This window comes from Malus sylvestris, chromosome 1 (assembly GCF_916048215.2).
Source record: "Malus sylvestris chromosome 1, drMalSylv7.2, whole genome shotgun sequence".
NCBI classification, from domain to species: domain Eukaryota; kingdom Viridiplantae; phylum Streptophyta; class Magnoliopsida; order Rosales; family Rosaceae; genus Malus; species Malus sylvestris.
This window is the reverse complement of record NC_062260.1, coordinates 24,845,914-24,860,899: the sequence shown is the minus strand read 5'-3', so window position 1 is coordinate 24,860,899 and position 14,986 is coordinate 24,845,914. Positions and strand designations below refer to the sequence as shown.

The following is a 14,986-nucleotide window of genomic DNA, read 5'->3' as shown; positions in this document are numbered from 1 at the left end:
AAAAGCACTTCATTGTTTAGGAACCCAAAAGTATTTGAAGTGCTTTTGGCAAAAAGTACATAACTAATGCTTCTTCAAATGCACTTCCAAGTTGGAACCCAAATACACTTTGATCGAAAACGTTTTCAATCATTTTAAAAACACTTGTAAACATTCCAAATTATTTGCTTATGCATAAACTCTAAGCAATCATATATCCATCAAAGTAAAAACCTTTTAACCAAAAGGATCAAGTGATGAGGCCTAAGAAAACCAGTCACTAAGAAAACCAGTCAACAAGAACAAATCTTTGTTAGTGGCCAAGGCATTGACTCTTTTAAAGATGTGGCATTTCAAATAAGTTAGTGATGTTGCCCACTTCCTAGAATCATCTCAATCGCAAAAGCAGCTCAAAGATGCTTTTTCTCTGCATTAAAAAGCCAAAAGCCAAAAGCAGCATAACACTCCTCTGGCCTAAAATGGCAAACTGGCAGTGAGTCTCATTGAGGCAAGAAAAAAATTGCATTATATATGAATGAAGACATATTTTTGATCAAGTTGGCTGCCAGATTGACCTCCATGATCTTCCCTATTGCTCCAAAGAATATATTCTCTGGTGTCAGCCAAATGGTGCAAACAAACATAAATGAAATAATAAAAAAAGAATTATGGCACTGAAATTATTTTGGTTCGTTTTACAGGGCTATAAATAGAGAGTTCAAACAACGATCTTTGCATCCCCATCTCAACATTGTAGCGAGTTTACGAAGTCTCAGCGAGAAAGATTTGAGCCTACGACTAATCACTTAACAGGCGAATGCCGGAGAGAAGTGAAGAGAAGAGAGGTCTTGCATGAGAGTTAGAGCCTTGTTTGGTAGCCAAGGATGACTTGCCTGCTCTACCTAGAGAGACGAACTCCACTTGTTTGTATGAGGAAAACTCCTGTTTGGCCAGGCAGGCATCCCTGGCTAATTTGACAGGCTCTTCTTTCTCATGCCAGGCCTTCTCTTCTTCCTTGAGCAGAACTGGGGAAACGATGACTTTTTCGTGAAAAAAGGTGGGAGCTTTTAATTTGGCTAAATTGCACTAATAGTCATTGTAATTTACTCAAGTTTTCACTTTCGTTCTTATACTTTGGAAAATGTTAAATGCTATTCACACATCTTTTTTTTTAATTTCTCACTATCCTTTGTTAATTTTTTGTCATTGATCTTCTTTACTTCATTCGATCTGACGGCCGAAATTAATAGAGATATGTGGGAAGTAAAAGTGATTGTGTGGATAGCACTACTGTATCCTTTTTCCTAGCATTTTTGTCCTTGTAGTGATGTAGTTTCATTTTGTTTACACTGTTAGTCTAATTTGTCAAAAAAAAATTTTCCCAAGTTGGGTTTTTCAAATGAGAAGATATGCACAAAAATGAATGAAAAGTTTAACTTAGCTGAGAAAATGAATTAAACGGTAAACATAACGAAGGTATAAGAACGAAAATGTAAGAAAAACTATACAAACCCTGAAAATTCGGGATCTTTGTGACAATAAGAAATAAGTTCAACTACAATGATACATATCACTCAGTGATTTAAATTTTATGCAAAATGTAACAACGATTCATTAAATACTAATATACAAAGTATAACTATTGATTTTCCGAACCACTCAGCAGTACGTACTAAAAATTGGTCCTAAACTCTAGAGACCCCATTTCAACCCAAGTGGGCCCAATCTTTCTCTGAGTCGTCTTCTCAACAGAAGCAACGGTTGGATTTGCTCCCGTATGTAAAACTATTTGGCGGGAGATTTCGTTTCTGCGGACAAAGATATTTTCTTTTGCATCTTCTTCCTTCATCATCTTCATCTTCTTCTTTATTGCCAAGTAAAGAAGGAGTTTGTATATTCTCTACATCACCAATTCGCCAGCAACACAAATTATCGAAAAATGCAGGAACTTCAATCGGATTGGTGCTCCCCTACTCGCCTCCAAACCAGCCCCATTGCCCGATTCGATTTTCCGGTACGAATCACTGCATCCATTACCCTTTATCTCCATCAAGATTTCACCTTTCTCCGCCGTTTATCCATGCGTTGTTGTTTTTTCGACATTTGGTTTCTGATTTGGTGTCCTCAAATTTTGGGTTTTGTTTATGCATCTGCAAATTCAGGGAGATCGGTTTATACCCAGTAGGAGTTTGATGGATCTTGATCAAGCCCGCAGTTTATTGACCAACAGAACAACGCCGACCCGCAATTCGAATTTCAATGTATGAATCCACATTGCTTTCAATTCATCAGTTTTTGGTTTCTTTCTTTGTCCTTTTGGGAAACTGTTTCTGGGTTTTATGGGGGTTTAGTTTTTACTTAAATTTGAAAGTTGCATTTAACTTCTGAATATCAAGATTTGGGCCTGCTCCAATTCCATCAGCTTTTAGTTTTTTTCTTTGTTTTCTGCTAAATTGTTTGTGGGTTATGTTGTTTTGTAGTTTTTACTTCTGTTTGAGTGTTGCATCTAACTTCTGATGAATTTCAAGATTTGGGCCTGCTGAGTTTTCTTGTAAACAGTTCTCGAACTTGTTGGGTCTTTGCAGGATGTATACAGACGGAGCTTAGAGGACAAACTGACTTTGGATTCGGATGGGAATCCATTTAGGATGTTGGTTTTTAGGGGAAGTCCAAAATCAAACCGAAAGCCGATCCGTTCTGTTGATCTGATGCGACAGGATGAAGCAAAGGAATTGGACGGTAGTGTTAAAAATGTTCTGCCTCGAAGAATGCCTAAGGTACTAAAAACGAAACGGTTGTCAAACGTTACCAAATGGTCTATATTTTTTGAAGTTTGATCTAATTGAGTGCAAATGCTGCAGGGGGAAGCTAGGGTTCTGGATGCAGTAAACATAAAAAATGACTTTTACTCCAGCATCATGGATTGGGGGAAGAACAGTATTCTTGCAGTTGCTCTGGGGAGCGATTTGTTCCTCTGGAACTCGACGAACAGCGAAGTGCACAAGCTGCTGCATGTTGATGATCAGCGTGATTTCCCAACAAGTGTAGCCTGGTCTGAAAATGCTAAAACTTTAGCCGTTGGATATAGGCGATCCAAGCTCCAACTTTGGGATGTTGAGACCTCCAAGCTTGTAAAATCTCTCTCAAACACCCTCTCGTGAGTTTCGAGTTTTTTCGTTGTTTTCAAACATTTGGTTCATCTGTTTGACACACAGGTTAGGAGGTTTGAAAACCATAAGGACAGGATAGCCACCGTTGCGTGGAATGGTCACGTTTTAACTTCCGGCAGCCGCGACACATCCATCATCAACCATGATGGTAGGTCAAAAATATTGTTTCACATTCATCTTATTGCAATATTTCATATATTTTTTGTGAACTGTTTTGGCAGTCAGAGCAGGGAGCAATGTGGCTTCCAGATTGCAGGCACACAAAGAAGAAGTGTGCGGTTTGAAATGGTCAGAAGGAGGCAATGTACTGGCAAGTGGAGGCAATGAGAATCTTCTGTACATCTGGGACTCATCGAAAATGAACTCGAGCCGTTTTTTGTTTCGGTTTAGAGAGCATTGTGCTGCAGTCAAGGCCCTCGCATGGTGTCCATATCAGTCTGAGGTGCTTGCCTCTGGTGGAGGCACAGAAGATGGGTGTATTAAGTTATGGAATACAAAAAAGGGAACCTGCATTAAAACCATTGAAACCAATGCTCAGGCAAGTTATAGAATTCAGTCTCCGTTTTGTGAGCTTTTCGTGGTTTTTTTTTCTTTTCGGTCTCTTGTTAACTGCAATCAGTTCACATTGTATTTCCAGGTCTGTGGACTGGAGTGGAACAGGCATCACAAGGAGATTCTGAGTGCCCATGGCTATAGTCGAGGCGAGCTCATCAAGAATCAGCTGTGCATTTGGAGGTATCCCTCTATGGAGAATGTCGGAAACTTGAATCGCCACAGATCCAGAATCCTCCACGTTTCCCAGGTTTGACAACCCGTAAAGCTTATTGATCCCCATACATCCATGAATATATCTCAATATTCCTATTTAGCACTCATCGCGTGAGTTCAAATAGTTGTTAAAGCGAAATATCTTCAGAAGCATCTAACTTGGTTTCTTTTGATTGATTTTCGGTGCAGAGCCCCGACGGGTTAACTGTGGTATCAGCTGTCGGAGATGAGACACTTCGATTCTGGGAGATCTTCGGACCACCAAGCATTGACAAAATCTCTCCTCTGGATAGTCTCTTATCTCTCAAGACTTCTCCCTTACGATGATGCGGATAAAATCTGGAGTTAGTTTATGGAGAAAAGAAAATGTACATGAACAGCTCTATAGATTGTAGAAAACCACAGAGAAATATACATGTTCCCTGATGACTTTTGCACTGCCAAAAATTTCCTTGAGAAAAATCAAGAACGTGTTGTATTACTTTTTGCTAAATCGTGCCCTACATTCTATCAACTCATTCCTCAAGGATACACAAAATTTGGCACATGCCGCCTAAACTCAGATGACCTCTATTACATTCGGTGTAAAATAGAAGGCAATGAGCCTATAACTGTTCCCGGATTGTCTAGACTGCAAATAAACTGAACTCATTCGGTCTCTGAGTCATCGCTCTTGTTGTCCACATAAATCTCTGGAACTTCGCCGTCTGATGTTTTCTCCTCCTCTCTCTTCTTCCTTTCCTCTTCTTCCTCTCTTTCAGTAGCTCGAGCCTTTGCTATTTCAAGCCTAGAACTGACTGCTTCCCACGATACGAGTTTCTCCAAGAAGATTGATAAGTAATCTGCTCGCCGGTTCTGAGGGAAGAATCAAAGATGTGGTTGTTAGATGCATTGGTATAAGACAGAATGCATAGGTCCCAAATCATAAGACGGAAGTTCAAATGTTCAATAAACAGAGACTCACCTGAAAATCGAGGTAGTAAGCATGCTGTTGAAACAAAAGCAATTTAAATCTGTTAGTAATGGCTTTTCCCAAATGAACTGAGCAATATAACTATTTCCATATAGGAAGAAACATGGTAAATGTCTAATACCTCCCAAACATCGATAGTAAGGAGCGGCTGCAGAAATCAATATGAAAACTCATTACATACAAGAAAGAAAAGTCTTAATGTGAATGGTAAGATTTCCTAAAGACTGTAGAGTAGTACAGTACTCATCTTTACTCACAGAATAATCCCAAATAAGCGGGTTAACGGCATTAGGACTCTTCACCACTACAAGCTTCTTGTCTTCATCAGATGGCTTAGGATTTACTGCGTTTCCAACATCAAGTCTATTCGCTTTATCTGGAAAAGGCAATACATATATTAGTTTACGCAAAATTCAGCATGGAGAGGAACATTAAACTTAAAGCAAATAATATGAAGTGTCATGGTGGGAAGACAACTACTCACATGCAAGCCAAGCCCAGCCAGAACCCAACTGTGTAGTTGCAGCTGACCTTAAGTCGTCAATCAATCTCTCAAAAGAACCAAAGTCTCTATTAATTAGTTCTAGAAGTTCCCCGGATGGTTTTCCCCCACCACCTGGTTTCATGGATTCCCAGAAGAAGTCATGGTTCCAGATCTGCAAACAGGTAAAAAAAGGAGTGAGTAGTTAACAATATGGCATTGATGCACAACAAAACATTATAAACTTGAAATTGCAAAAGACGCATCGGGTGGATTAATCATTATCTACCTTAACATTCAAGTAGTCGTAAATTCACCAATACCGAATATAAGCTTAAAATGTGTAATTTCAGGTTGAGATGCACTTCTCCACACTTCCAGAATATAATCGACTAAAATAATTCAAAATTGTTATAGCAATCCATGTCACGGACAGCATACCTGCGCTGCTTGGTTGAAAGGTGGGAGCAGATCCCCCTTGTTGTATGTAGCAAGTATGACATCTTTCAATGACAATTCATCTAGTTCGGTTCCTGCTATCAACTTGTTTAGGTTATCCACATAACCCCTATGGTGCTTCCCCCAGTGATACTCTAATGTCTCCTTGCTCATATGCGGCTCCAACGCATCCTGCTCAAAACCAAACATCAAAACAAACTGTCAAATTTACACAGCATTGTCATACAAAGCGAACAAGTACCCGAATTTTACGGTTCATTTCCAGCTAAACTAGCCAGAATTCTCAATATATAGCTACTCAAAGTACAGTTTCTTATACAAGTACCCGAATTTTACTATCTCAATATGGTTAATAAAAGATGAAAGCTTGTAACTTTATGGAAATGAGTCAAAACCCACTGGTAAAACAGTGATTAGCTACACAAAACCAGCTTGTATTTATATATAAGAAACTTCATATGTAAAGAAAAAGCTTACTTACCAGTGGATATGGAGGAGGCTTCAGCTCAAATTGTGCCCTAATATCGATGGCACCGACTTTCCATCTGCATTTTCTCTGCTTTGACAGCATCAAATCCCAAATTAAAATTTTATATAAAACGAAATCAAATTTTCAAACATTTTCTTCAAAATTCTCAGAAACCAACGGAAACCCATTTCTGCTTGTACGAAAATAAAAATTTTAAAACTTCGAAATAGGCGAACCTGTTTCTTTGGCCATTGCAAACTGCGTCCCAGACTTCCACTGAGCCCTGCAAATTTCGATTAACCGTTAACTTAATGAAAACCCATTTGCACACAGAGGAAGAGACGGAGGGGGGAGGCGGGTAACGAGTGCAATGACCTTGACAGGACGGACTCAGTGCGCACGTTAGCGGACCAGTCGTGGCTTGCGGTGCTGTTGCTGCTGCTGCAACTCCGATTGGTGTTACCATGTCTTAAAGTTGAAACTTCGGATAAACAAGCAGCTCAACACTTTTAACAGGGGATGAGACTGAATAGTAAATGTTTATTTTGGCAGGGGCTTGAGTAAAATATATCAACTTTGTTGGGTCTATCTTATCGGTCATTGTGTCAACATTTTTATTGGAACAGAGATCCCAGCCGGATCTCTCCCACCAAATCTTAAGGATCCGGAGATCCGGACAATTGAAATTTAATCAAACGGTTATGAAGGGCTTCTTATTTGTAGCCGTTTAATCAAATTTCAACGATCTGAATCTCCGAATCCTTAGGATTTTGGTGGGATGAAATCCAGTTGGAATCTCTGTCCTTTTTTTGGGTCAATCATTGTGGCAACTTGATGTCGTTAAATTAGGTAAATAGTGCTGAAATTGGAATTTACTTTCCAAACCACTATTGGAGAACAAGATTTGAACTTTGCACATTAAATTAATAAATCTAATTTGGCCAATTATTGTGTCAAAATGGAGTGTAGAAATAGAGCATTGAATTACTCGATATTGTCCTAACTTAATTATTTATTGTTGAGTTTTGTTACGAAATAGTTCAACTTAATTATTTATTGTTGAGTTTTGTTACGAAATAACTCAATTAATCATCTATTGCTAGGTGGTGAGTTTTATTACAAAAGATTTTTTATTTTCTTATTTTCTGGATGTGAGACTTATATGCCCCCCTCACATGAGACCACCACATAATAGGCTACACGTGAAACCAATCTCACATCGGACATTATGTGCGAAAACATAGTGTTACATTAAGTTTGGTAACTTGGGCATGACACGAACCCGCATAACTCACAATCAACCCCACTCTAATATCATGTTAAATAATGTCCCATGAAGGCATAGTTGCCCCATTAGGGCATGCACTTCCTATGTTTTTTTTTTTTTTTTTTTTGGGTGATGGCGACTTGGAGAGTTGGAGTTTTGCAAAATCCACTTGGTTTGGTGAAAGGAGTAGGCAACTCAGTCGAATGTGGTGCCAACTACCTCCAAATGAGAAAAAGGTCTGCAATCTCACTCACTGCGTGACCATATTCAACTGCGGACGATTCAGTTTTGTTGTATAAGTTTAGTTTGAAATGGAACGGAAAACTAAGAGATGTGATGCGAATGCATTTTGCAGGTATACGAGAAGATGGCAAAGAAGGACAATGCAAGGTTCCAGAGGCAGTGCAGGCAGTTTATGGAAAGCCGCTCGTGGTACTGCGAAATGGCAGATCATGAGGATAACAGAAAAATGTGGATGATTTCAGCATAATATTGTAATGTAAGTGATAAATATGCGTTACATTTTCCTTGGTTATTAAGCCTGTGATTTTGCTGGTGCTTAGGAAATTTGGACTTTCACATTTCCTTATACAGAACAGGAGAACGAAAACAGATGACGAAAATCACAGGGAGAATTTCTTCTTCAGCTTAAGCATTTTACTTGATGTTAGCTGCGGTTCCTGCAAAAGATATGACAAAGGAAAGTTCAATAAACGGAACATTTCTTATGCCTCTGAACTAATTCAAAAGCAATGACGATCATTTTTTTATTACCTGTGTCAACCTGCCAGCAAGACTCGGAGATGACGTTGAGGTACGGTCTTCATTCTCCTTGTTGAGAATAGTAGATCTTACCGCCCCCATGATGCTGCCGTATGTGGTTCCATGTCCATGCTCGATGGCTTGGATGAAAGAAAAAGTCATGACACCAGTTGGAGTTGTCGTCGACAGATTCTGTGCAGACAAATGAACATTAACCCCATTTGTTTATTAGTCACATTCTAGTACAACAAATAGTTTGAGAAATTAAGATGTTGTCTTAGAATTTTTGAAGTACTGAAGCATCAGCAGAGGTCTGATGATCATCGCAGCCACTGAGGCATATGACCTTCCCGCCATTTGTTCCTTTCCAAACACCCAATTGAGGGCTGTGATCCTCCCATACGTATCTCCCACTTCTGCATCCATAAATTATGCTAAACTCTTTGAGTACAACTTGTCCACATTAGATTTTGCAGAGTGATTTGTGCACTCTCATTTTCTCATCCTTTGGATTGAGTAAAGGAAGAGTGCAGAAGGAGAAAACTCGAGTGTGAAAACCCTAGATTTTAGCAACAAAATTTAAAACTCGGCCGAGTTACCTGTCGATCCTGCAGAGGAATGCTAAATCTAGAGCAGTACCGCTATGGCAAGCATCTATAAAGGCGTGGAGCTTCACCCCACGAGGAAGAGGTCTTACAATCATTGCATTGATCTCATCGTCTGAAATCAGTCCCCGACTCTTGAAATCCACGGGACACAAGTTTTCGTCATATCCATCCACCTCATCCCTGGTGTAGTTCCTCTTTCTTTTTCCGTGGCCGGAATAATGGAACACCAAGGAGTCTCCTGGTTGGCAACCTTGCACAAGCCAATGCAGAGCCCTTATCATGTTTTGTTTGGTAGGATGCCGATTTGGGTCAGTTTCTTCTTCTGCAAGTAACTCTCAGACTGTTCAGTTTCTAGGAAAATAGGTTTAATATCAAATTACCAGGTTGAGAAGTTACCGGTGAGCATGAGAATGGAGGAATCCGGGAAGTGGAACCGATTGACAAGCAAATACTTAATACATTTTGCATCATTAATGCAGCCCTTAAGCTCATGCTTGGAATTCTTATACGACACAGCGCATATCACCGCTCGTTTGCATCCCCGAGCCAACATAGGTGTCCTTGGTGGTATTTGGCTGTACGGGGGGGGAGGCAGGGCGAGGAGGGGCGGTTGATGAGGCGGGTAGTGGTGGGAATACGAGTACGGGGCTGTGTAGGTGGCAACCCGGCATATGGGGCAGTAGACGGGGGCTTCGCCTGGCCGTAGTAGCTGCACCTTTTTGTGGCAGTTCGAGCATTGTACGGGCATCGACATGGTGAGAGAGTCTGGGGGGGAACGGGAAGAGAAGATGATGTGATCATCAACCGCAGATCATGGGACTTTATATATTCCAAATCTCCAACTTCTCCTGTTAGTTTGGTCAATATTCGAACATATCTATTCTTCTAATGTTTCTTTAGATGCTTTTTGCATCTTGTTCTTCGATTCTTTTCTGTTCGAACATATTAATGTTAAAAAAAAGGCTAATTTTTTTTCGTGATCCTTGTGGTAATACCCTACTTTTAAAGAGACTCATGTGGTGAAAAAGCTATTAATTGTAATTCTGTGGTGAAATTCGTTATCAATCATAGTCCAAATTGGATTTTTCCTCATTCTTCTGATATTTGTAGAGGCAAAATTGTTATTTTCATTTTTATTGATTCCATGAACCAATCATAAAGCGCTATATTGACATCAATTTTTTTATTTTTAAAACGTTTAGAGCTACAATAAAAGAATAAATAAACAATAAAATTACAAGGTTCATATTATCAGACTTTTTTATTTCAAGAAAGCCAAGAGTCCAAATTCAAGGTTTAAAAAATCACAAAGTACCTTGCCACGTATTGAAGGAAGGACCACCGGTTATTTTTTTGACTACTCATGATTAGGGTCTACTCCATTAGGGTTTTTTATCTAGTTAATAGCCTTCTTTTTCTTCTTGATCTTTTCATCATTCAAGTGCCGTGTGGCTCCCTATGCCTCAAGGAAGATTAGTTGTCTTGCATGCTTTTAGGAGAGATGATTTGCATGATTTAAGGAGATTAGTGTGGCATCCTATGATGGCTGTCGTAAGTGTTGAGTGCATGGCATCCTATGCTGGCTGTCATGAGTGTTGAGTGCAGTTTGCAACTCACTCAAACTCTTATATATATTTTGTGTAACCTTTGTATGAATATAATAGACAGAATACCACAAAAATCTACATGGTATCAGAGCGGGCATCATTCTGAGCCTGTTCTGTATATCAAAACTGCTGTGTTTATTTTTCAAAAACAATGGCAGATGGAAGTCCAGGGGATGTAAGCATCATTGCTTCTCCATCTATAAGCGCATCTGAAATGGATATCAATCCAAACCAACGTCTAAGTTCAGTGTTATTGAATGAGTTTAATTATTTGCCATGGGCAAGGGCTGTTAGTCTTGCTCTCGGTGGAAGATCCAAGCTTGGTTTCATCAATGGCAGTCAACCTGCACCAGATGCTTCTTCTCCAGAATTTGGAGGATGGCTATGTAAAGATCAACTGGTCATGTCATGGTTGTTAAATTCTATGGAAAGGAAGGTTGCTGAAATCTTCAGCTATTCCGAGTCGTCTCTCACTCTTTGGACCACCGTGAAGGAGATGTATGGAAATCAAAACAATGCAGCTCGCATCTTTCAACTCAAGAAGGATATCTCCAATATACAGCAAGAAGGTAAAAGCTTTGTTCAACATCTTGGTTCTTTGAGAAGCATGTGGAATGAGTTAGATGTGTACAGACCTCACACTATTGATTCCTCAGTGCTCCTTAAAAGAACTGAAGAAGATAAAAATTTTCAATTATTGTCTAGCTTAAGTTCAGAATATGAGGATTTGAGAAGTCACATTCTCATGAACCCGGAGCTACCATCTTTCACTAGTGTCTGTGCAACTATCCAACGCGAGGAAGTAAGGAGAAAAGTCATGAATAATGGTATAAAAACCAACGTGACAGAAGCTAGGGCTTACCTGACAAATGAAAAAAGGTATAAAGGAAAAAACCCTCATTTGAAGTGCCTACATTGTGACAACATCGGGCATGTGAGAGACAAGTGCTGGATCCTACATCCAGAACTCAAACCTGACTTCATGAAGGATAAATCCGCACCAAAGACAAGTCGAGCACACCCTCGTGCCAACACTGCAACATCTTCATCTATCAACAGTTTTGATACCTATCAACAGTTCACTGCAAATCCTGCCACCCTTTTAAATGAGTTCGCAGTGTATCTCCAACAAAAGAAGGGAAGAAAGGAAGGATCTGTTGATCATGAAGATGGAAGTACTACTGCATTGATGGGCAAATTTGCAGGTTTTTTAGCTGATGCTGATTGTGTACCTCAGACAGATTTGAAAGGTATTGTAACTGCTTTCCAAACTGCTCTTAAAATAAATGAGTTACATGATTTTTGGGTTGTAGATTCTGGTGCCACAGACCATATGACTAATCAAATGTCAAAGTTACATAAATTTGAGAAACTACATAATCATTCACATGTATCTGTTGCTAATGGTGAAGGTGCTAGGATTGTAGGAAAGGGAAAAATCCATCTGATATCTGATCAAATAGAGTCTACGGCCCTATATGTCCCATCTTTTCCATTTCAACTTCTCTCAGTGGGAAGAATCACAAATTCCTTAAATTGTTTGGCCATTTTTTCACCAAAAAATGTCATTTTTCAGGATTGTATAACCAAGAGGACGATTGGTGAGGGGGTTTTCATTGATGGTCTCTATTACATATCGAAAAGCTCTTCCTGTGGGTTCCATGCCAAGTCAAAATCCATCCATAACTCCATTCAAGCTGTCTCCTTGTGGCATCAGCGACTAGGCCATCCATCTCAACCTATCTTGTCCACCTTATTTCCTGATTTAGGCAAAGAATCAACCCACTGTGAAACTTGCCATTTGTCAAAGGCAACAAGACTACCACTAGGGTCTTCGATGTATACAGTTTTTCAACCTTTTGAGCTTGTACACTCTGATATATGGGGACCTTCAAGTGAATCATTTGATGGTTATAAATATTTCATAATTTTTGTTGATGATTATTCAAGAACCACCTGGTTATATTTGTTAAAATCAAAAAGTGAGGTGATGGAAGTGTTTAAGGACTTTCACAACCTTGTTAAAAATCATTTTTCTTCTCAAATCAAAACCCTAAGGTCTGATAATGGCACCGAATACATGTCCCAAGTCATGACTCAATATTTGAGTAACAATGGAATCATACATCAAACTAGTTGTGTTGGCACACCCCAACAAAATGGTGTTGCCGAGAGAAAAAACCGTGATCTCCTTGAAAAAACTAGGGCATTGATGTTACAAATGAATGTACCAAAACGTTTTTGGTCTCAAGGCGTCATGACAGCTGCTTACCTGATCAACAGGTTACCTAGTAGGGTTTTGGGGTTCAAATCTCCAATGGAGATAATCAAGAACAGAAAGGTGGACTTGTCTCATCTTAAAGTCTTTGGATGCATCTGTTTTGTTCATGTTCAGCCCTTACATCGAGACAAACTTGATCCTAGGGCAACTAAATGCATTTTCCTTGGCTACTCGTCCACACAAAAAGGGTATAAGTGTTACAATCCACAACTTAAGAGATTAATTGTTTCAAAGGATGTTCAATTTCATGAAACTAATTCTTATTATAGCAAGTCTCTGGATGGTACAAGTCAGGGGGAGATTATCTTGGACATGTTTCCACTGCCAAGGACTGAGATACTCAACAATTTGGGTGATCAACCTCATACAATGGATCTTGTGGTCCCAAATCAACCGGCCCCATATGACGACAACAACATGCCTGTGGAAGATGAAACTCTACGCAGTATTGAACCTGAAGAATCTTCAGAGGAGTCTCTTCCTATCATACCTCGACGAAATCCAACTCGTGAGAGGCACCCACCAGCAAGACTGCAAGACTTTGTTACGTACAAGCCCAAGCACCCCTTATCCAACTACTGTTCTTACCAAAAGTTGTCACCTAATTATATTGCCTATTTGAGTAATATATCTGCACATGAAGAGCCTCAATCATTTCAAGAAGCTAACCAATCCCAGGTATGGCAACAAGCCATGCAAGATGAATTACATGCACTCGATCAACATAAAACTTGGAGCATTGTGCCATTGCCCAAAGGAAAAAAGATAGTAGGCTGCAGGTGGATATACAAGATTAAATTCAACTCGGATGGGTCTATAGAAAGACACAAGGCACGATTAGTAGCCCGGGGCTTCACTCAAACATTTGATGTGGACTACAAGGAAACCTTTGCCCCGGTTGCAAAGATGAACACAGTGCGTGTCCTCTTGTCCGTGGCTGTCAACAAAGGGTGGCTTATGTATCAAATGGATGTCAAAAACGCCTTCTTACATGGTGAGCTTGAAGAAGACGTCTACATGAGATTACCACCGGGTCACTCTCAAAGTCATAAACAGGATGTTGTGTGCAAACTGCACAAATCAATTTATGGTCTTAAACAATCACCGAGAGCCTGGTATGCTAAGCTTAGTTTAGTCCTTATCAGTGTTGGTTTTGAAAGAAGCAATGCGGACTCCTCTTTATTTGTACGCTCAGGCACCGCTGGTACATTGGTTGTTCTTGTGTATGTTGATGACTTGATCATCACCGGAGATAACGCTGAAGAAATCAAAGAACTCAAGCATTCTCTTCAGCAACGCTTTGCAATAAAAGACCTTGGTGTACTGAGATACTTTCTTGGCATCGAAATGGCTACCTCTCACAAGGGCTTCTTCCTTAACCAGCGCAAATATGTTCTTGATCTCCTTAAGGAAGCAAACATGAGTGATGCTAAACCGGTCCCTACACCTCTCGACATTAAACTCAAGCTCAGCTTAGAGGGTCAACCTCTTCTGAACATAAGCTATTATCAGCGGTTGGTTGGTAAGTTGATATATCTGACCATCACAAGGCCCGACATTACCTATGCTGTCAGTATTGTTAGCCAATTTATGCACTCTCCCACAATGGAGCACTTTAATCTAGTCAAAAGGATACTTCGGTATCTAAAAGGTTCTGTGGGCCGTGGTATAATCATGAAGAACAATGCAAGTACTCAGATTACAGGTTATTGTGATGCAGATTGGGCTGGCAATTCCATTGATCGTAAGTCTACAACGGGATATTGCACGTTTGTGGGAGGCAACCTTGTCTCATGGAAAAGCAAAAAACAAACGGTCGTTGCAAGATCAAGTGCTGAGGCAGAATATCGGGCCATGGCATCTACTGCGTGTGAACTAATTTGGCTCAAAGGTTTACTGTGTGACTTAGGTGTTTTCAATCATCAATCCATGTCTCTTTTCTGTGACAATCAAGCTGCAATGCACATCGCTTCCAACCCAGTTTTTCACGAGAGAACCAAGCACATCGAAGTCGATTGTCACTATGTTCGTACACAAGTTCAATCTCAGGTTATCCAAACTCATTTTGTAAGGAGCTCGGATCAACTTGCGGACCTATTCACCAAATCCTTGGCCTCTCATCAATTTCAGCTTCTTCTTGCAAGCTTGGATCCATCAACCTT

General features: G+C 39.9%; 3 protein-coding genes across 5 annotated transcripts; 1 reads left to right on the top strand and 2 right to left on the bottom strand.

Moving 5' to 3' along the window:
• Positions 1 to 1,007: 1,007 nt before the first annotated feature.
• On the top strand, positions 1,008 to 4,364 carry LOC126621583 (cell division cycle 20.5, cofactor of APC complex-like). 2 transcript variants are annotated; one of them, XM_050290125.1, is made up of 8 exons: positions 1,712 to 1,993; positions 2,142 to 2,240; positions 2,565 to 2,756; positions 2,841 to 3,110; positions 3,195 to 3,297; positions 3,371 to 3,687; positions 3,787 to 3,951; positions 4,107 to 4,364. In XM_050290125.1, exons 1-8 carry the CDS (start codon positions 1,919 to 1,921, stop codon positions 4,242 to 4,244), a joined length of 1,359 nt encoding a protein of 452 aa, XP_050146082.1. In that variant the 5' UTR covers positions 1,712 to 1,918; the 3' UTR covers positions 4,245 to 4,364. The 2 variants fall into 2 exon arrangements, with proteins under 2 accessions (XP_050146089.1, XP_050146082.1); XM_050290132.1 differs by lacking the exons at positions 1,712 to 1,993; positions 2,142 to 2,240 and adding an exon at positions 1,008 to 1,036.
• Positions 4,287 to 6,841, bottom strand: LOC126621668 (superoxide dismutase [Fe], chloroplastic-like). Of its 2 annotated transcripts, none has more exons than XM_050290213.1 (9): positions 6,675 to 6,841; positions 6,536 to 6,582; positions 6,312 to 6,389; positions 5,813 to 6,001; positions 5,375 to 5,546; positions 5,148 to 5,266; positions 5,012 to 5,038; positions 4,882 to 4,905; positions 4,287 to 4,772 (listed from the first exon to the last, which is right to left on the bottom strand). In XM_050290213.1, exons 1-9 carry the CDS (start codon positions 6,763 to 6,765, stop codon positions 4,566 to 4,568), a joined length of 954 nt encoding a protein of 317 aa, XP_050146170.1. In that variant the 5' UTR covers positions 6,766 to 6,841; the 3' UTR covers positions 4,287 to 4,565. The 2 variants fall into 2 exon arrangements, with proteins under 2 accessions (XP_050146170.1, XP_050146175.1); XM_050290218.1 differs by having other exon boundaries at positions 6,312 to 6,386.
• Positions 6,842 to 8,036: 1,195 nt separating this feature from the next.
• On the bottom strand, positions 8,037 to 9,925 carry LOC126621664 (metacaspase-1-like). Its single transcript, XM_050290207.1, has 5 exons — positions 9,333 to 9,925; positions 8,928 to 9,258; positions 8,624 to 8,744; positions 8,341 to 8,520; positions 8,037 to 8,246 (listed from the first exon to the last, which is right to left on the bottom strand). The coding sequence occupies exons 1-5, from the start codon at positions 9,688 to 9,690 to the stop codon at positions 8,190 to 8,192; spliced, it is 1,047 nt and encodes a 348-aa protein (XP_050146164.1). The 5' UTR covers positions 9,691 to 9,925; the 3' UTR covers positions 8,037 to 8,189.
• Between the last annotated feature and the right edge of the window lie 5,061 nt (positions 9,926 to 14,986).

Excerpts from the sequence above, each read along its gene's own strand:
- LOC126621664 (XM_050290207.1), bottom strand. The coding sequence starts at position 9,690 with ATGTCGATGCCCGTACAATGCTCGAACTGCCACAAAAAGGTGCAGCTA. Across the intron at positions 8,521-8,623 it reads AGACCTCTGCTGATGCTTCA|AATCTGTCGACGACAACTCC; the intron begins GTACTTCAAAAA and ends TTGTCTGCACAG. Across the intron at positions 8,247-8,340 it reads TTGCTGGCAGGTTGACACAG|GAACCGCAGCTAACATCAAG; the intron begins GTAATAAAAAAA and ends TATCTTTTGCAG.
- LOC126621668 (XM_050290213.1), bottom strand. The coding sequence starts at position 6,765 with ATGGTAACACCAATCGGAGTTGCAGCAGCAGCAACAGCACCGCAAGCC. Across the intron at positions 6,583-6,674 it reads ACTGAGTCCGTCCTGTCAAG|GGCTCAGTGGAAGTCTGGGA; the intron begins GTCATTGCACTC and ends CGAAATTTGCAG. Across the intron at positions 6,002-6,311 it reads AGCCTCCTCCATATCCACTG|GATGCGTTGGAGCCGCATAT; the intron begins GTAAGTAAGCTT and ends GGTTTTGAGCAG.
- LOC126621583 (XM_050290125.1), top strand. The coding sequence starts at position 1,919 with ATGCAGGAACTTCAATCGGATTGGTGCTCCCCTACTCGCCTCCAAACC. Across the intron at positions 2,241-2,564 it reads CCCGCAATTCGAATTTCAAT|GATGTATACAGACGGAGCTT; the intron begins GTATGAATCCAC and ends GGGTCTTTGCAG. Across the intron at positions 3,111-3,194 it reads ATGTTGAGACCTCCAAGCTT|GTTAGGAGGTTTGAAAACCA; the intron begins GTAAAATCTCTC and ends TTTGACACACAG.